This window comes from Andrographis paniculata, unplaced genomic scaffold, assembly GCF_009805555.1.
Source record: "Andrographis paniculata isolate CXL003 unplaced genomic scaffold, ASM980555v1 Contig46END, whole genome shotgun sequence".
Lineage (NCBI taxonomy): Eukaryota > Viridiplantae > Streptophyta > Magnoliopsida > Lamiales > Acanthaceae > Andrographis > Andrographis paniculata.
The window spans coordinates 942,287-963,560 of NW_026137580.1; the positions used below are offsets into that span (position 1 = coordinate 942,287).

A 21,274-nucleotide genomic window follows, 5' to 3' on the forward strand; every position below is an offset into this window, starting at 1 on the left:
GGAGAATCAGGAAAACACATTAAAGCATCATGTCGGTCTTATGGATTCAATTTCGGCCTCCTTAATTTCGTCGTCGCTGCATTGCGCGGGAAGGTTGTCCTTCGTCGTCGTCGCCAGAGAAGAAAAATTGTCAACGGTGACAAACCCTAATTTAACCTAATCTGATTTTTTTTTTTGTGTGTTGTTTTAACGAGCAATTTACATAAACTAATAGGGGCTAAACTGCAATTTTAAATAATATGTGAAGGCGGGATTGGAAAGGGTCAAATGCTCCTGTCAAGTGTCCTGTGCTTCTTTGCATTGCCAACTGAAAAACAGTTCGTCCATTTGTTTATCGACGCGAAAATTTGAAGAAACATTGGGAGTGCTCTGGATTTGGAGCTTCAATGGGGATAAAGGTATTTTTACTTTTCTGTACCCGCTTTCTATCTTCTTGCAGTTAACTGAAAATGCAGACATTTCGCCCAATTCTAGGGTTTAACGAAATTATTAGCGGAAAAAGCACCCAAGGCGATGAAAGAGCAGAAATTAGAGAGCTACGCGGGCCGGGAAATAGCCATTGATGCAAGCATGAGCATCTATCAATTCCTCGTCAGTACGCCTAGTTCTTGTTTCTATGGATATGCTGAATATTTGCTTGAGTTTGTTGAAACTGAATGCTTTTTTAACTTATAAAAGATAGAATGGGCGTGAATGGATTTTCTTTGGTTTCTAAGGAAATTTATGACTAGAATTCGTTGGCTGATGAGTGTGTAGTGAATTGTGCAAGATGGAATGTACGTGGCGACGTTTTGATATGAGGAGGTTACATGATGTTTGGTTGACTGTTCATTTCAGATTGTTGTTGGAAGACGAGGTACCGAAGTACTGACGAATGAAGCTGGTGAAGTGACTAGGTATCTGATCTTTGTCTTCTTTTCCATATGTTTAGAATTAATGAAACTTGCAAACAACTTTACTGGAAGAAGTGTATATGGTCGCAGTATAGACTGATGTGTGTCTTTTATCTGTTTCTTTTATCAGTCATTTGCAAGGGATGCTAACCAGGACAGTCAGATTTCTGGAAGCTGGAATAAAGCCAATGTAAGTTGTTTCTCTGCCTTGTTGTATCTACTTTTGATTCATTTATTATATTCAATGCTGATAGAACTCTAGGTATGTTTCCTGAAAATGTTTGATTCTGTGGTTTTAGCTATGTTTTTGATGGGAAACCGCCTGATCTTAAGGACCGGGAGATTACAAATAGGTAGTTAGTGCTTTCTCTGTTTTCATCATCTTCAATAATTTTTAGTGTTGCTAACCAAGACTTAATTATCTGAATGCAGATTCTCAAGAAGAGCAGATGCACTTAAAAACCTAGATGATGCTCTGAAGGTTGAATTCGTGATAGATTGTCTTTTTATCTCTCACTCTCTGACTTCTCTTGTTGTTCTCCTTATGGTCACTTTGGATTTGAAGAATTTCTGAGTATACCATTTATTATTATCTTTCCTGGTCAGTGCAGACTGGAAACAAGGAAGATATTGAAAAATTCAGTAAAAGGACAGTAATGGTGAGACTCTGTAGCATTCTAAATAATATAGTTGCATATAATCGGCTAGTTACGTACATAACGTTCGTCCTTCCTTTGAAGCACTTTTGTTATGACAGGCCTTGAAAAATGGAACACTCTAATGGATACCTCTGAAAACAGAAATGCTTAGATATAGGTGTAATGCATGTACTGTGGGTTCTTTTTTTTTTTTTTGGTATAGGAAAACAGCCATCTCTTTAACACCATTATCCGAAAATAAATAATGCATTTTTAACATCATTAGAGTCAACAATGATGCGATGTGACACAGAAAGCAATACAGAGTAGTACTTATGCGGCAATCAGTTTAGCCCATTTAGCTTCTGTGGTTTTCCTTCTATTTATAAGCCGTGGAGCTATCTATTTAGAAGAACTTGGGGCATTCACGTTTTCAGTTGCACAGATGACAGAGCAACACAGTGAAGACTGCAAAAGGCTTCTTAGACTTATGGGAGTACCTGTGGTTGAGGTAAGGCCTATAAATATATTTCTTTAGATTTATTCTTACGTCTAGTTGATATTATTTTTTTTGAAATATCTTCAGTGCCTTATTTTTATTATTTGTTTCAAAGCATAAATAATCAACTCCATTTTCATAGTATTCTTCTTGTTATCATGCATAGGCTCCCGGTGAAGCAGAAGCACAGTGTGCTGCACTTTGCAAAGCAAACAAAGTAAGTGTATAGCTTTATGTTATTATTTAATAAAATCATATAACCTAATGGTGTCTAAGAGTGTTGGGTTATTTTTTGAAGTTTTACTTGTATTTCTCATATGATAGAACATGTGGACTTCCATTTGATCAAGAGAAACTAATTCTTCTTCTATATTTGGGACATTTGACTTCCTGATTTGGAGTTGTACTTGAGAAATTACCTAAAGCTACGAGCTTCTTCGTTTCTTGCTTCATGCATTTGGGCAATCTGAATTTCTTGAAGGATATTTGCACAATCAGGCTTATGCAGTCTCCTCAGAGGACATGGATTCCCTAGCTTTTGGAGCTCTACGATTTCTCCGAAACCTGAGCAGCCCTATTAACAAACAGATTCCCGTATGGGATTATGAAATCTCAAAGGTACCAAGAACATATTCATCAATTCCAACTGCACTTTTCTTATCCAGCGCTACATGACAGGTTCTGGAGGAATTGAACCTCACCATGGATCAATTTATAGATCTTTGCATTCTTGCTGGTTGTGATTACTGTGAGAGCATAAGAGGTAATATGCTATGATGATTTTTCTGTATTGGGGAGGGGGACTAAATTATCTACCTATAAACCTCTATACAAAGCAAAAATTCATTGGTGTGGATTTTGAAGCAAGTTATATGCAAGCTTCGACAAAACCTAAGATATATGAAAAGTAGTTCAGTTTCTGTTAAAGATTTAGATCTGAAAGCTACGTTGTTTGTGTACCTGAACTCTTCATTCTTTCACTTCTTGCTTTGTACAATCTTTGATTGAGTCCCTTATACATTGTACAACATTTTTATTGTTTGGAAAGTTTAATTTGAACTCCTATTCTATACCACAGGTATTGGAGGACACACTGCTTTGAAACTTCTTCATCGGCATGGATCTATCGACACTATTCTGGAGAACATAGATACAGAAAGGTGCATTTGTGTTCTACTTTTATTTCATATTCATGTCTATTAATTCATGTACATGATATGTAGGGATTGATAATATTAGGACAAAGTTTACTGGGGCAAAGGCCAGTTAATATTTCAGAATAGCTTTCGGATTTACTATAAATAAGTGAGAGGGTTATGTATGTTTATAGTATTGTTTGGAATTTGAATTCTGGTTTTGATTGTTAGGCTTTGGGTAGGTAGAGTATTCTTGTAGGACATGACGAAATTCATATATACCTTTCGAATAATAACTTCTCATTTCGTAACAATCGCCCCAACTTGCTGGATCCATGCCTGAGGATAATTGGAAGTTTGTGGTCATATGAAAATGAATGATGCAATCAATTTCACTCATGGTAATTCATATTGTTATAAAAAAAAATAAAAATTAAGTTTAATTCTTTCAAACTAAAACTGCAAGTTGGCCACTATATCTCATCCTTTCGGTTGTAGTTCCTAATCTTAACCACCTTAACAAATTTGGTTTGGTTATGGGTTGAACTTAAACACAGAAAGACTAGCAGTTTAAACCTCCTGTCAGAACGGCTTGGACAAATTTGTATAAATGTACTATGCCCTTCTATCAATTACCTTATTTATAGCTATTTCTAGGGATATTCTGAAACCTTAATGGGCTCAGTCCTATATAATCATGCCCTAACAATTTGATCCTCTTCAAACCAGACTTTCCTAAGGATTTTGTGCACAAAACACACACACATACACAAAATGTATATATTTTCTTTTGCTAGCAGGATAACGAATTATGTAAGACATTTACATGCTCTTTTTATGCACTTAAAACACAGATACCATAACCATAATTTACTCTTGTTGTAGTACTATTTAGAAATTTAAGTTAAGAATAGATTATTTGGCTTGGGAAATGACTAGTATCCCTGCAGGACAGAAAAGAATCTCATATTTCTTTCAGATAATAATTATCTGTTTTGTAATAGGATCACACTTATTTTCATTTCTCTGAGATATCTGTGTTTGAGTTTTTAGGTGTTTTAGTTCAGTTGAGAATAGTAAAAATTCAAATGGAAAATATTGAACATGATATTTGCAATGAAACATAGGTGCTAGCTGTGATGTATTTTTGGCCTTTTTTTTTCTTGTTTTTCGGGTAGAAGGAACAATGTGAAAACAGGTTTTGAAACACAAAGAAGCACACATAACTTCCCTTGACAAGTTTTAAATTTGGCCTGTCCAACTTGATGGATGGGATAATGGCTCTTAATATCTTATGCTGTCAAAATTGTGTATGTAAATAAAATGCTCCTATTTTGTTCTAAATTCAATTCAGTATCTAATGAGATAAGCCATAATTCTGTTAATTCTGTATATCTAAGTAAGTGGTAGCTAAACCATGTTAAGCTGCAGAATTTTTTATGCACTATATATAAATGCTTTGAGATTCTATGAGCAAGTAGGGTTCATAATAAAATGTTTAACTATGTGGTTGAGATATTGTATCAATGGAGATGCCTTTCTTTCTAAGCGACACATGCTTTCTGTATCAGTTTCTGTGATGATTATTTCTGCCCAATTACATATTTGTACTTGAATGTTTCATAATGTCCTGTTGATGTAGATATCAAGTACCTGACGATTGGCCGTATGAAGAGGCTCGAAGACTCTTTAAACAACCGCTGGTTTTAGCTGACGATCATAAACTTAACCTAAATTGGACAGCTCCAGATGAAGAAGTGATTACTTTTTGGCAAATCTTTAGTTTAGTTTGCTTTTGTCATTTTCCTTAGCCATAATTTGGTGGAGAAATGGCTTGCGCACACGCACATATATATAATTTAACTTTCCTTTTGTAGGGATTGATAAGCTTTTTGGTAAAAGAAAATTCATTCAGAGTTGATAGAATAACTAAGGCAAGGCTCTGCTGTTTTATATGTTGTGGGAAATTTCTCTTCCCAACTTGCCATCTAAATATATTATCCTTCATATAATTGTGCTTATTGGGTATGTTGTTCAGGCAATTGAGAAGATTGAGGCAGCAAAGAACAAGTTCTTGTCCCATGGCAGGTCCGATTCAGTTGATTGCAAATTAAACTATATTGTATGGTTAAATTCAATAACACTTCCTCAAGCTAATTTATGAACAGGTTGGAGCCATTCCCCAATCCAGTTGTTAGCATACATTCTAAAGGAAAGGTACTTGGTTTTCCCTTGCTATTGAGTTCGTCTAGGTAGATTTGCTGGATTAAACATTACTGCAATCGTAATTTTACTACGAATTGCTGGATCATGAAGTTTGTAAGTTGAATTTACATGTTAGTCTTTGTTGCAGTTTGCCTCATATTTTCATTGAATTTTGCTACATATAGGTCTAGGCTTCACCCTGCTGTTATGATAACTTTGGAAACTGTTCAATAGAAATTAATGGGTTGGCCCTCGCAACATATTTTCATCAAAACTGCTCAACTTACTTCTCAAGTAAAGCTCAGACTTAGCTCCTTAAGGTTTGGATTTGAGTTTGGGGTTTGAGAATCGTAGAATTTTGAATGGAATAGTATTTGAGGTAATATAAATAGATTTTTGATGTAATGTTTTGAATGGAGAAATGAGTTTTGGTAATATATTAAATGAAAACTAAGTATTTGATTTGATTTTTTGGAAAAAAGTTTTTTACAATACTGTGAGACGAAATCCAAATGTTAGAAAAACAGCCTAAAGGTTGATGCGTAATTGCTTATCAAGAATCAAGCTACACAATGAGGGTCATAAATTAAAATATTTATAACATGTATGCATGTATAAAAAAGCTATAAGTTCTGTATAAATAAGAGTTTTGGGAGTCATAGAAATTAGAATAATAAGAAGTTATATTTATGTGATGTAAATAGATGTTGGATTGCCAAAGCTAAGACTCTCCTTTCTTTGAGTTTGATGTTTTATATAGAAAAAAAATAAGTTTTTAACATAATATTTTAAGTGAAAAATAGGTATTTGATGTAATTGTTTTTTAAAAATATTTATGATGGATAACGCAGAAACTTTTTTAAGAATATGTATGTAAACAAAGCTTTTAGTTTTCCGGTTTAGGGGGACAACCCGGAAAATAGATATCTGCAGGAGTTGGCTTATCAACCCCCTAAGCTTAGAAGTTCTCATTCTCTTTTACGATATTCCCCTGTAGTTTTATTTTTGTTTTAAAGTTCGTAGAAGTGAAGATGGCCCTCTAGTTCGCTGTGCAGCATTTATCCTTTGCCTTGTTTTCTTTTCATCGATGCACCATATCTTCATTATCTCCTCAAAGCCGTGAACTCTTTTTAAGATAAATTTGTTTGCTAGATATCAAACCGTTGTGGATTCGTATACATCTTCATGGGAATTGTTCATGAATGCCTTTTGTTAATGACCAACAGGGAAGTCGATTTGTTCTTGCAGTTAGAAATCCGATAAGCATGGTTGATAAGCAACAGTCCATCAAAATAAGGTTGCATTCTCGGCCTAAGGCTACCGGCAGCATTTTTGTAGCCCCATTTTGCAGAAGCTTATGTTGTGGCATTGGTGCATGAACATGAAGCGTGCTTCATCAGTGAGAATGGTACGTCTGTATTTTCAGAAGTAACTATGGTTTATTAGGGGATTAAATGCAGGTCAATATTATGCAGACATTTTCAAACGAATGGTTATTAATTAGGGATAAATTTCTTATATTGTGTTATAGTTATTTTGATTTATTTTTACGACATAAGGTAAATAAAATATTTATTTTGAATAAATGAAATTATATGGCTTATATAACATCTTTTAAAATGATGGGGTATTTTATAGTTTGATTTATGAATTAGTATCTCACTCTAAATGCGTACAATTTACTTTTACTATAATATTTTATGTTAACATCATACAAATAAATATAAATATATTAAATCATGCATAAAGAATATACTCCCTCCGTCCCATAAGTTTTAGAAATATTAGTATTATCTTGAGATTTAGTAGAATTAAAAGCGAAAAGACTAAACTAAATATAAAGGAAATCAGATTTGTATAATATATTGTAAATTGAAGGGATATTTGTAATATTGGATAGATAGTACAATTATTAAAAAAAGAAATTGATACTTTGTTATAAGACGATCGAAAATGGAAAACTGAATAGATTGTTAAGAGACGGCGGGAATATTAAATAATGGTATAATATTTTTGAACCAAAATTATTGGAAGGCAACAAAAATAAGATGAATTTATCCCAAAATTATTAAATTTCTTGAACCAAAATTCTCTTGATAGGTTAAGATCATTCCAACTCTAAAGAAATGCGAGAAGAATAAGAAATATGTTTATTTTACTAACCAAAATCTCTTCTCATCAACCTATTTGATTAAACTTAACTTTCTCCTCAGAGAATTTTCATTTGTAAGTTCTGTTAATCAAATCATATACAATTTCAAACTCGAATCAATGTTCGAATTAAGCCCTTTATTATAGGCAATCGCAAAGCAGAGTTGTCAATTCACAATGTTAATCCTCACCTATCGAAGTCAAGCTGTTTCTTCATTTTCTTGCTACTTTGATTTATCTTTGTCGCTATTTACTTCTTGAGCTTTCGTCCATAATACTACATACAATCCTCCTCCAATTACTGACACATCCCAAAAGGCTTAATTATCAAGAAACAATATTTGACCTCTTTGGCCATAGAATTTTTTTTTTTTTACTTTCCCTTCAACAGTGTCCAACCCAACCGTAGCTTCTTTAATCTAAATATATTTGTACAAAACACTTAAAAGACTTCAACCATGAATGAAACTCATTCGATATATACTGTCTCGGCCACATCACTTTCAACGCACAAGAAAAATATTGTATCTTGAAATACAGGTAAGTTGGAGAGTAAGTTGGAGATTAAAAAGGTTATGTTAGATATAGAGGCTGCAATTAATGTGATGCCTAAATCTATTTACAATTCTTCAAATATGGAGCCTTTGAAAGTGAAGACCGGAAGTTTATTGATGTGGAAAAGATATAAAACAAGAAAAATGTTTATTGATTGCATCGGATACTGATAGAAAAAAAATAAAAAAAAAGTAATGCCATTGTTGTATTGCAATACAATCCTTGGAATAATATATTTATACTATTTTGACCAGTGAGTTTTCAGGTCAGACGTTTTTTAAAATTAAATTATAATCCTAAGAATCGTGGATTTGAGTTTAATTAAAATGATAGCTTAAATTGAAACTTGTCCTAACTAGTACCCTATCGAAGAGAAAGAATAATATAGTAGTAAAGTGAATTTAGCTGATGTGAATACTGCATGATTTAATAATGTAAAGAAGCAATGCATGAGGCGAACCAAGTAGTAACAATTTATAGTTATAAGCGAGTATGTAGATTCCTAAACAATAGCTATAAGTTATAGCATTTTTGAGGTGATTAAGTTTGATGCAATATGATGGGGTAAAATGTGGTTAATGAGATGTTTTGTGGTCCAATTATAGGTAGAAGTGTCAACAATTTTGCGCCGAATGGATTCCTGAGTTAAGCGAGTTTATATCTATAACTATGAGTTGAACAAAGAATTGAATGTGATCACACAAGTCATTTAAGCAAGCCTCGCTAGGCCTATTAGTACTTGGCCTAAAATGCATTTTGGATCATCGGAATTGTAACTAAGTCATTACTAGCTAAAGAAACCTCTATCACTAGTCATCGTTATGATTTAGGGTACTTAATTCCTATAATCTAATTAATTGTACTTAGCCACTTCTCTCATTGCCTTTTCCTCTATCTATAATTTAGATGAGGTTATCATCACTATTATTATTTGCCGCTAAGATCCATCTTGTTGAAATATGCTGATGTCTATTTATGAAGTTCGTTTATATTCAACTACGTCATATTTCTTTTTGTCAATCTCGACTTAACTTCTACATTACCAACTTGAGTTTGAGAGGGTGTTGAAATATATTTTATATAGATATTTTAGTTGATATTATTTAAATTTGTCATTTATCATATAATCATATCTAATAGATTAGATTATTATTATCTATATATGTTAGTAGATTTGGTTGTTATTATTTAATTTGATCATCTTGTATTAGGTCTACAAATAGACCTCAATTTCATTATCAAAACATCTCAGAAATTTTCCTTAGAATTTTTATACATCTAAACTTTGAACTTTAATACGTAAAAAGACATGGGTTGAAAATTTATATGAGCTCTTCTACAACATAGCTATCAATCATACTTAAACAACTTAAGTATGTACCTAAACTTTGGGTGTTGGAGAGATGAAGAATAAATGATAATTTTACTTATAAGTAAAACTCAAAATAATTACATTAATCTACCTAGAAAACAAAATCCATCATAAAAGTATTCCGACGGAGAAGATAGGAAGTTTTGAGTGGCATCTCTACCACAAACAACCTTAAACTGTTAGCATCATCCTTAGAGTGATCTCATTATAGTTTAAGCTCTAGAGACAATCTACATTTGTTATTTATTCATTTTGATCGGATATAATCTAAATTTGTTCATTGAGTGATGCATGTGTTATGGTGCTGAATTGATACAAATAATTGGAATAACACCTTTATCTATATAATTAATGATTAGGGCATTCACTGAATTGATTGTTAGTTAGTTGCAACTTCTATAACTTCCAAACTATATTTTGGATACTCTAAGCCATCTTTTCATTTCATCCATCAATTCTTGATTAACGGAACTGATATTTCTCCCGATCGTTTGGTGTGGAATTAGGCTAGCCATGAATGGATATAAGTTATTGAGGGGAAAGAATTCCTATCATCATAAATCAGTGATGATGGCTTAATCATCTGGATGTTTTTTTTTTTTTTTTTTTTTTTTTTTTTTATGACTGGATGTTTTCTTGATTGGCCTAGAGGTTCACTTTGGCTGTCGGGATGTTTTCTTGATGAGTCTTTGAAGTTTGCTGGCCGGAGACTATCTCTTTCTTACAAGCCAACTCGCTTAAACGTGGAAAATAAAAACAATAACACAAAAAGATAAGACAAATATACATAAAAATACAAAATCCATTACCATCATACCGTTCAAATTAAAATAATTTATTAAACTTAGATTATCAAGCTTAATAAGGCCATCTCCGAAATCCATATCCTATTCAATAACCTCAAACTTATTATATCTAACAACCTCTCTAACAAAGGATGTCGTGGGTTCAAACACAGAAGCTTCAGGTTTTGTATATTATACATATTTTGCCTAGTGTGATTTATTTTGTCAGGTCTAATTTACATGCTATTAAATTCGACCGGGATTTATCCAGATCGCCTGTAGTGGCTGCAGGTTCCATGTTATAAAAAAAATGTAACTGCTTGGTTATAATCAAGTTGGCATGATACTTATTTTTTAAAAAGTAATAAATGTAAAAAGATAGTTGAAAGTATTTCTAAAAATTTATTTAGAAAATAAAAAAAATAAAGAGAAAGAATGTAATAAGACAGTGATATTTGTTATAAATAAATATTAAATTAAAAATAATTGTTAAATGTTAATTTATCACTTTACAAAAATTAGTAATTGAGTAAATTTAGCGGACGAACTAAAAAATAAAAATAAGAATAAATTTGACGAAAATACTTTCAAATTTTGTTTGTTTGAGTTTATATATATATATATATTTTTTTTATATTTCTCAATTAAATTTTCTATTTTGGTGTCGAGATTTGAACCCATGATTTCATGGTCACCGGTTTACTCCCCTCGCCACCGGGCCCTCCTTTACCGGACATGTGGTTGTTTTCTTGATTAGCCTAAAGGTCCACTTTCTTGTCTGGATGTTTGCTCGACTTTTTAAAGTTTGCTGGCGGAAACTGTTTCTTGCCTACAACTACAAGTCTGTTATATTAAAATTCATATGAATTGAAAATAAAGACAGCAACATATAAAGATATGACAAATGAAAAAATAAAAAATGTATATATATAATATAAAATTCCTTAATCATGATACTATTTTTTCTTAACCAGCTATATCATTGTTTACTAATAGCTACTTGTTCTAATAAAACCAATTTATTAAACTTAGATTAGCAAGCTTAACAACACCATCTTTTAAATTCATATTCTATTCAACTTCGAAATCCAATTCTAAGCCCTTTTATTATAGTCGATGATCAGAAAATTGTTCGTGTTAAATCCACAACCACACAAAATCAGCTGGGAAGCTGGGATGTATCTTCATTTTGTTGCCATGTCGATTTGTCTTCATGTTTTTTCGCTTCTTGAGCTTTTGCCCATAGTAATACATATAATCCACCTCCAATTATGATGCATCCCAAAAGCCTGAATTATCAAGAAATAGTTGAATTATTAACTTCATAACAATAATATTTGGTATTTATGATATACATCGTAAGTAAAATACTCTCTCCGTTCGGGAAAATTAGCCCATTTGGGCTCGACAAGTAGATTAAAAAAATAAATATTTTATTGAAAAATTAGAAAAAATAAAGAGATAATTTGGGTATTTTTGAAAATTTAGTTAGTAATTAAAGAGAATGAAATAGATGTAATGTAATAAAGTTAGTGTTATTTATTTTAAATAAATGTTGAATGAAAGATAATAATTAAATAGTAATTTTTGACTTTTTTAAATATAGTAGTAGTAGGGTAAATTTAATGCACAGACGCTTAAAGAAAAATAAGAATAAATTTCGTAGACCTTTTTCCAATATAATCATATAAAAAAACATGCAACTTAGTTTGAACACAACAAGAAAATATCAATTTTGTAACAATATTTTTTCATCCCTAAAGTCACTTTTTTTCGTTACTAATGACATTAGAGACGGAATTAGAGAGGGAATTGCGTTAACTGCGTGAACTTTAGAGACGAAATTCCGTTACTAATATATTATTTTTTTGTAGTGAATTACTCCAACAATATGGAGAACTTAGAAATAATTCGATTATTTGAAAATGAGATAATACTTACGTCCCAAGATGTGGTTTCTGTTGCAGAAACAAGTGTTCTGCAACAACCGTAAACACGAGGCATAGAGGAGTGAATGCAGATACAAAAATCGGTCCACGAGTACGAAGACACCATGCTATCAATGGAAATGACAACCCAGAGGTCAAAATGCCCTATGTTCAAGATAACATCTTTGTATTAAATTTTGTTATATGTTAAAAAGATAGAAAAATAGATAAAGACTATAAGAATTGTAGAGAAAATTGCAAAAAATATGTCACACGTATACTCTTATCCTGTATTCATCTTGCTGGAAAAATATATACTACATGTTTGCAAAAGTCCTCATTATTCCACGCACGGCAAAAGGATAGAAATGGCGACTTTTGCAAACATGTAGGATATATTTTGCCAGCGAGATAAATAAAAGACAAAAATGATAATAAGGCATACGTGTGAGATTTATTTGCAATTTTCACAAGAATCTTACCATAGAAAATACTGTGAACAATCTGATATTCCATCCCAATTTCCATTCGTTCCAATTCCTTTCCATGCTTAATGCAAGGACAACTCCTTGAATCGCTGCCCAAGTTGTCATAATCGCCGAGAGAGATAATGGAAACGGATACTCCTCCGCGGCTTTAGACTGGTCATCCAACACTTAAATTTAATTTACAATCGACAATATAAATGTAAATTTAAATAAAAGGAAAGCATATGTATGAACTCAAGTATTTCACCTGAATAATCAAGAAAAATGAAAAGCAGACGGTATTTAGAAAGGCGAGGAGCGTGCCATAAATTAAATTATGGCCGCTATGGTTATGATTAGCTTGAGGATGTGTCGATGTCGTCTCTAGAAGATTAATGTTAGTTTTTCCGATATTCAATGCAGGCCCTTCGTATACTGCAAGCAATATGGCTCCACTTATGCTCACTGCAGCAGCAAAAATCTTTATTTTTCCTTCGATGGTGTCCAACCGCAGCCTCTCTAATCTAAACATGTTTGTACGAAACACTTAATAGTTCAAGCTTGAAGAACATCTTATATCGATTTCAGGCACATCATTGGCTATATATGCATAATAAGTAGAGTTCGATGAGACGAGAAAATCTTCAAATCGAACAATTTATTTGTAGCCCACGAATTATTCGAAAAGTATGTGACTAGAAGTAATTATGTTCATCGGGTTTACCTGAGAGAAATGGCCAAAATAAATGTAATGGCAGGACCAAGATTTGACATGGCTGAAGCTAGTGTTGCTGAGGTCAATGCAATACCTTTTAAGGATAAATATTGTCCCACTGATCCACTACATTGAATCAAGATTAATCACATTGTCATAATGATTTCATACTTAATTAAAGTTGAGTAGAACATTGATTATTAAGTGATGAACTATACTTTAATGCTGAATGAAAATTACATAATAAATAATAATTCAAAATTTGCAAGCAGATACTATGTTAAATAATGTAAATAATTATTTCACCTAATTAAAAGCTTAAGCTATTAGAATACGCATAATTTATTATTTTATCTACAAACATAAATCAACCAATAGTTCGTGAAGTTTCGAAGTATATAAATCCTCAAAAAACAATTGAATCCCCGACACCCTAAATTGGTCGAGTTTCTGCACACTTTCAACTTTGTCATCAAACACGAATCTAAAGTTCTCAATCACGTGGATGATGTTCTTAGTCAACTATGAATGTAGTTGATCTTTGTTTTTCAAAGAAATTGTGAGACTTGATAGTATTTCAAAAACCATTACTTCCTATCAAGATCCAAAACTATATGTCATTTTTGGCACACTTTGGAGGAAGTTTTTAATGAAACTTCAGTTTAGTTCTCTCACCATTTACAAACTAATGAACAAATGGAGTTCGTAAACAGCGTGGCTAATCAATTGGTGAGTGAAAAATATAATAAAATAAAAAAATAATTAAGTAATTTGGTTATCATTTACTTCGATTTTTTATTTGAATTAAATTTTGAATTAATTAACTAATGAGTTAAATTAAATTTGTATCGACGACACAAAGTACTTTGACAAAAAAAACCACACACATGTGCTGCCCAACTATCCAACAATAGTGGACTTGAAACTTACTTAAACCAATGATTTTTTTCTTATTATTTACATAAATATATAATCTCTCATTCACTAAAAATATTTTCATTTACTTCTAGCACAACCTATTTTAGTATTTTATTGAAGTGCAATACAAATTATATATACAAAAGATAATTTTGCCTTTACTTTATAGTGTAAAAGTAATAATATAATAATAAAGTAAGAGTATTTTTATATTTATGTAGAATGTAACTTTATTAAAAAAAAAAAAAATGAAGACTTGAGTTGACAGAAAGAAAAATAGAAAGATTTCGAATGGAATTAGTAAGTAATGGTAATGGTGGTAATCTATGTTGGTGATTTCCCTATCATCTCATCCAATTTTGAGTAACTGCTTTTGTATCTATATATCCCACGAACACGATAAAGGATGAGTGTTAGTTGAGAACACATAATTAATTAATTAATTTCATTGTGTTATTTGATTTACACTTACAAAATGAAAATGTACATGTCCTGTAACAGATAATCTAGCGGTGGCGAGGGTCAACTCGTCGTCATGAGGTTATGAATTCATTCAAATATTTATAAATTTTATCTGTCACGTATTATTTGCTTAGTGTGATTTGTTTTGCAGACCTAATATAAAAGCTAATTAGATTCGACTAAAACTTCCAACATCATAGAAAAAAAAAATATAGGTTTCCGCATTATAAAAATATATATATCTATAATAAAGAAATTGAAAGAGACAATCCCATTGTGTTCTTTGACACATTCCACTGTAAGAAAATATCAATTTTGTAATAACGATTTTTTTTGTTCTTAAATCTATATTTTTCATACTAATGATATTAGAGGCGGAATTAGAGATAAAATTACGTTAGCTATGTGAACTTTAGGGATATAATTCCGTTACAAATATACTATTTTTTTTTTGTAGTGTTCACACGTAGGGAGAAAAAACGGCGACAAGAATCAAAAATATTATATTCTTTATTCTGATCTTATTAGTTGCTTTTACACTTTGAGCATTATTAAAGTGGAAGATGCAAAATATAGTGCTAAAAATACAGACATCATATTTAAAAACTATTTCATTTTTAAAATATCAAAATAAAACACATCAAACAAAAAGAATCACAATAGGGTTTTCTAACATTCTGTTAATTCAAAATTCAATAAAATTATTGTGATTAAATCAATCTTCATGACTTTAACATATAAACTAATTCAAATGGTAACTTATTTATCTGTGAATGAGAAACACCTTACCCAAACAATCCACAAATGAAGCCATAAAACACAATCTTCAGCTTAAATTTCGAGCAATTTTTCCTGAAACAATAAGAACAAAAAACAACAAATTAAAATAAAGTAACAAATTATATAGATCGTAAAGTAAAAAAATAAAAAATAAAAAATGTCACCTCTCCATGAGAAGTGCGAGGAGAATACTGACTACAGAACCAAATAAAAATCGATAAGCTATGACCAAGTGAAGAGGCATGCCATCGTTGGCTGCAAGTTTGTAGCTAATATTCAGTATACTAAATATCAGCTGCACAATCACCATTGCCATTGTTGCCACTGCAGCTCCATTCCTCTCCACCATTGTTGTAACCTATTTCAATCTGTGCTGTGATCGATCGATCGATCGATCGATAGATAGATAGATTCAAATTTTCAACTTTGATCAACTACCAGCATATATATACCATTGTGATCAATGATATATATATATATATATACATGTGTGTGTGTGTTTCTTGGATTTAGTGTATGTATATATAAAAGTTCTTGGGGGTAGAGGAGGATTAACCCTTTATTTTACATATGGCAGAATTTGTCTATGTTGGGGAAATATTATATAAAAACACATGCACGAAGAAAGGTAGTGTGTGAATGCTGGGGGGGGGGGGGGGGAAGGTTGGTGGCCTAGGGGATTGCATAAAACCTATAATTATAAATTCATTCTTGATCAAGATATTTTAAAATTTTTAGTTTAGAATAAGTTGTTGATTAATTATTTATATCTACATCACACTTATAATAAGTAGTCTTTGATTTCGTTATTAATAAAATTATACGTAACTTTGAAACTCTGCTTAGACGAGTGTGTTCACACAGTGTTCTAAAATACTCCATATGTCCCATAACAAAGTATTCATTTTTTCATTTTAGTCCGTTCCATAACAAAGTATCCATTTCTTTTTTTTTAGTAACGGTACTTTCTACCTAAAATTACAAATACCCTTACAACTTACAATATATTACACAAATGTCATTACCATTATATCACACATACTAATAAGGTTATTTTAGTCATTTCTACTTTATTTCTACTATATCCCAATATAATACTAATATTTCTAAAATTACGTGCAAAAAGAAAATTGATACTTAGTTTCGGGACGGAGGGAGTATATGAATTTGCAAAATATTGATAAAAAAATATTTTATCTCTTAATTCAAAGTACTTTTTTTTTTTAACAATAGATTAAAAAATAAGGCTCCCTCAGTCTCAATACAACAATCTTGTTTATCATTTTTGTATGTCCCAAAACAATAGTCTTATTTCCATAAATAATCATATTACTGTAAAACTACCCTTACTTTTTCATTATTATTACACAATTGTCACTACTTTTTACACTAATACACTCACAAGAGCAAAAAAGTTTTTTACCCGTACTTTTTACCTACTACCGATATAATATCAATATTTCTTAAATTTCGTGCCAAACACAACCCAGAATATAGTTCTGAAACGAAGGGAGTAGTATTTATTACTTAATGGAAGTGTGTAGGATAGTTTTAATATTTTTATCCTTATAAATACAAAGTAAATGATTACTTTTACTGTAATAGAAGATGAATGTTTTTTTGAATAAAACTGACAAAAATAATAAAAATACTATATTAAATTGAAACGGATATAGTACAATATATATTATAGAATATATGTAGAAAAGCATATAAAAATATTTTTAATTTTTATTTAAATTTATTCTTATTATTTTTTTTTATAAGTAAAAAATAACAATTTAAAGAAAAAATTTTATTTATTTTTTATTTATTTTTTTAAAAACCCATATCCGGTCAAATGCACATAATTTTACATTGCAAATGATCTAATATATATATATATATATATATGGGCTGGCCTGGTGTTCTTTATTATATATTTAATTAGATTTGGTATGATTTAGTAGTATTATATTTGTTTGAATTTGGTGTTTAAGTCAGTGGAGATATTATAATTTAAGTTGATTATAGGTCCAATTACACTTTTTAATAACATGTGGTGGTGCTCCTTATTATATATTTATTTAGATATTTTATAATTTAATTACTACTATTATTATATTTGTTTGAATTTGCTGTTAAGTCAGTGAAGGTATTATAATTTAAGTTGATTATAAATCCAATTATAAATAATAATATAATTGTTATATTTATTTAGAATATAATATAATTTACCATTGTCATTTAAGTATGATTTTGGTGTTTTAAGTCATTAGAATTGAAAGTTTATGGGTGTGTTTGCCTGTTTGGAATTTGAGGTTTTATAATAATTAGTGATGATGTAATAAAATTTAAAAAAAAATTAAAATTTTTTATTAATATAATACATTATATTAAAAATGAATTTGTTTATTAATATAAATAAAAATATTTCCTCCGTCCCATAACAAACTATTTTTTTTTTTTAGTAACATTATAAATACCCTTACAACTTACAATATATTACACAAATATTACTACATTTATATCACACAATACTAATAAAGTTATTTTAGTCAATTTTGCTTTAAATTTATTGTATCTCAATATAATATTAATATTTTTAAAATTTCGTGCAAAAAGCAAATAGATACATAGTTATGTGAAGGAAGAGAGTAGTAAATTATAATATATGCAAACACATGCATATATAAATTGGTCGTGTCAATATATAAATGCATTACTATTGAGTTGATATGAATTGCACTAAAAAAAATAGTATATTTGTAACGGAATTCCGTCACTGAAGATCACGTAGCTAACGTAATTCCATCATTAATTCCGTCTCTAATATCATTAGTAACGGAAAAAGTGAATTTAAAGACGGAAAAATCTCGTTACAAAAATGATTTTCTTGTAGTGTTCGGGTATTTGTAAATATGCAGATATTATTTTGATATTCGAATCGAACCGAACAAATATCCGAAATCGCGAACTGTATCCGAACCGAAAATTTCGGTTAACCGAATTTTCGGAAAATAAAAAATATTTACAATATTTGCAAATAATTCAAATTGAACCGAAGTTTAAAAAGTATATATTAAAAAATAATTAAAATTCTAATTAAATCAAAATATTTGCAAATATTTCCAATATCCGAAACAAAACCGAATCAAACAGGGCCTTTTTTTACGTTCGACGTCCCTTGAACTTTTATCACGTACTATTAATTTATACATTTATACTATGTTACTATATATTTCGTCATGACCAGATTGACTTATATATGTTATGTAGATTATTATAATGAATTAGTTCATACACCACATGTTGATTAGTGGTAATTGATTTTTATTGAAATATTAGTTTTTTTATTGGTTAAATAAAAATTTATGAAAAATAATTTTAACTCATGTTACATTGACCGAGCTGGTGAATAGGAAAAATGTAATTTTAAAATCAACACCAAATACACCTTAGATTTTAAATAAATATCATTAAATTTGAAATACATCCAAATTTCAATCTATAATTTAAATATTCATTTTATTTAGATAAAGTATTAAGGTACATGTGAATAAAATTAGATATTCAATTCAGTTATTGTGTATAAGTAAATTAATCCAATTAACAAACTTGTCATTTTCATTGAATTAAAAGTTTGTTAGTTTGTTACATTATTTCTATTAGAAAATATATTATGATCATGATGTGCAAATGCTTCATCTTTGTAATGCATTATGATTATGGAAATACAGATAAGATGTCCAATCTTGTTCTTCATTTTTGTCCACTATTGTGCTTTATTTAATTTTATTTTTTGTGCATCAACTTCAAATCTCAACATATATAATTAAAAAAATAAAATTATAAAATAGATATTTATATGGATAGTAAAAGTCCTTATAAAACCCCAAACAAAAAGCTATCTCACAAGCAACTTTTCACCTAAAAAATATCCAAACAAACAATTTAAAAATAAAAAAAACCACAAAAGAGTACTGTAGACACTAAAAATATATGTCTAAAATCAATTAAATATCATGTATTTTGGAAGAAAATAAAATTCCAATAAAATAAATATATGGTATTTAATTATGCACATATGTTAATTTTTGTACAATAAATATCAACCATTAGTGCAAAATCTGCTTAAAATGGAAGATATCGTACAAATATTACGTGCATAAATAGAGCCATAATAAATTTGGCAGCAAAATAAATTAATCTTGTCAATAAAGGAAGTATATAAATTAATATCTTCCAAACAAGGCAATGATATAAAGATCTTGTCAATAAAGGAAGTATATAAATTAATATCTTCCAAAAAAGGCAATGATATAAAGATTTTGACGAGAAAGGAAGGTGCATAATCAAATCCGTCAAAAATGGAAAACGGCATCCGAGGGAAAAGGAAAGATTATAAAATCTTTCCATCCACGTGGCACCATCCGAAAAGGAAGCCAAGGCCACCCTCCCCTATAAATAGGAGCCTTGGCCAATTCATTTAGACACCGAAGTTCATTTGAAGACTCGCGCAAGGGTAAGTCTCTCTAGACTCTCTGCAATGTTCTTCATTGTTCTTCGTGTCCTTCGAAGCGTTCTTCGTCGAAAAGTCACCGATTTGGACAAATGATCCAATATTGGTTGACGAATCGATGAAGTTAACGTTCTTCGTCGTATGTCCGAGCCGGAGGAAGGATCAAATCTCTCAAAGCTATCGAGGAATCCATCAAAGCCAAGGAAGAGCCTCCAAAGTCGCTCCCAAAGCTTGAAGATGTTCGTAGCGTTCTTCATAAAAGGCGCAAACCAGGCCCTCTTCGATCCAAAAGTCAAAGGGACACGCCGCCAAAAGCGTTATGGAGCACTAAATCTCTCCCTCAAAGATCAAATTCCGTCGGATCATCCAAAGGAGGCATCAATCCGAAGCCGACGATCAAAATCGCCAACATGGATACCAAAGTCCTTCAAAAGCCGGCGAAGTCAAACCGAAGACCAAAATCCCTTCGGATCAAAGAAGCCACCCAAATCCAAATTGGAAAAATGGATCGACTCGGAGAGAGAATCAAAGGATCCAAATAGAGAATAGGACCCGCATTAAATTTAAATACAAATATAATTTGTACAAATTTTGTGTTTATAAAAATATAACACAATTTTTTTGTCTACATATTTTTGGCACGCCCAGTGGGACATCTCTACCTTTCATCTCTCTTTCCGTCGAATTCTCAAACGATCAATGGCTTCCTACAAAATCAAGACTTCCAATGTTGTGTCGAAAGCTGCTGCTCTAGCCGCCACCGCCAAAGGAGTCGCTGCTACTACATCAAGAACCTCAAGTGCTTCAATGAATGCTGGAGTGATGACACGAAGTATGGCTAAAAGAGTACTGGCATTTTCCGAGGATGCACATCCGAAAATCACAGAGCAAAACTCACTCTATGAGGAGGACGAAAGCTTCAAGAGTACCTCCGCACCGGGCACCCCTCAAGAAGTTGCAACTCGTTCGACCGCATCGAGTTATGCCCCGGTGATGACCACGAACGCTTCAAACATAGAAGACCAACTTGTTGCACTGGCCAAAGTTGTTGAAGGGATGTCTCAACACATGCAGCAACAAGACAATGTCATCGCAAAACTGCTTGCAAAATTGGACAAGCCGGAACCAACCAACCAGAATGCTTCGGAGGCCCAAAATGAAGCAGAAACATCCATGGATCAACGCCACGGTAAAGAAAAAATGGCGGGACCAATGCCGTTTCAAACATCATCTGACTCTTTCATCCATCTATCCCAACTTGACGAGTAT

At 31.2% G+C, this 21,274-nt stretch overlaps 2 protein-coding genes across 6 annotated transcripts; one reads left to right on the plus strand and one right to left on the minus strand.

The window, feature by feature from the left end:
- Positions 1-7: 7 nt before the first annotated feature.
- On the plus strand, positions 8-13,161 carry LOC127252523 (flap endonuclease 1). 5 transcript variants are annotated; one of them, XM_051276719.1, is made up of 19 exons: positions 8-136; positions 248-398; positions 475-591; positions 838-896; positions 1,024-1,083; positions 1,193-1,246; positions 1,326-1,374; positions 1,505-1,552; positions 1,977-2,042; positions 2,197-2,247; positions 2,529-2,648; positions 2,709-2,793; positions 3,109-3,190; positions 4,809-4,923; positions 5,044-5,100; positions 5,205-5,254; positions 5,335-5,383; positions 6,598-6,779; positions 13,053-13,161. In XM_051276719.1, the coding sequence occupies exons 2-18, from the start codon at positions 387-389 to the stop codon at positions 6,748-6,750; spliced, it is 1,227 nt and encodes a 408-aa protein (XP_051132676.1). In that variant the 5' UTR covers positions 8-136; positions 248-386; the 3' UTR covers positions 6,751-6,779; positions 13,053-13,161. The 5 variants fall into 5 exon arrangements, with proteins under 5 accessions (XP_051132676.1, XP_051132675.1, XP_051132674.1 ...); XM_051276718.1 differs by lacking the exon at positions 13,053-13,161 and adding an exon at positions 12,202-12,315; XM_051276717.1 differs by lacking the exon at positions 13,053-13,161 and having other exon boundaries at positions 6,598-6,945.
- LOC127252524 (WAT1-related protein At1g68170-like) lies at positions 11,256-15,937 on the minus strand. Its single transcript, XM_051276723.1, has 7 exons — positions 15,669-15,937; positions 15,514-15,576; positions 13,354-13,470; positions 12,898-13,153; positions 12,645-12,803; positions 12,176-12,327; positions 11,256-11,523 (listed from the first exon to the last, which is right to left on the minus strand). The coding sequence occupies exons 1-7, from the start codon at positions 15,851-15,853 to the stop codon at positions 11,394-11,396; spliced, it is 1,062 nt and encodes a 353-aa protein (XP_051132680.1). The 5' UTR covers positions 15,854-15,937; the 3' UTR covers positions 11,256-11,393.
- Positions 15,938-21,274: the final 5,337 nt, after the last annotated feature.

What these genes read in the sequence shown, in the direction of transcription:
- LOC127252524 (XM_051276723.1), bottom strand. Translation starts at nt 15,853, where the DNA reads ATGGTGGAGAGGAATGGAGCTGCAGTGGCAACAATGGCAATGGTGATT. An exon ending in TTCATTTGTGGATTGTTTGG is followed by an intron (nt 13,471 to 15,513) that starts GTAAGGTGTTTC and finishes GATTCAATGTAG; the next exon opens with TGGATCAGTGGGACAATATT. An exon ending in TGTTCACAGTATTTTCTATG is followed by an intron (nt 12,328 to 12,644) that starts GTAAGATTCTTG and finishes TCTTGAACATAG; the next exon opens with GGCATTTTGACCTCTGGGTT.
- LOC127252523 (XM_051276719.1), top strand. An exon ending in GACCGGGAGATTACAAATAG is followed by an intron (nt 1,247 to 1,325) that starts GTAGTTAGTGCT and finishes ATCTGAATGCAG; the next exon opens with ATTCTCAAGAAGAGCAGATG. An exon ending in GAGTTGATAGAATAACTAAG is followed by an intron (nt 5,101 to 5,204) that starts GCAAGGCTCTGC and finishes TATGTTGTTCAG; the next exon opens with GCAATTGAGAAGATTGAGGC.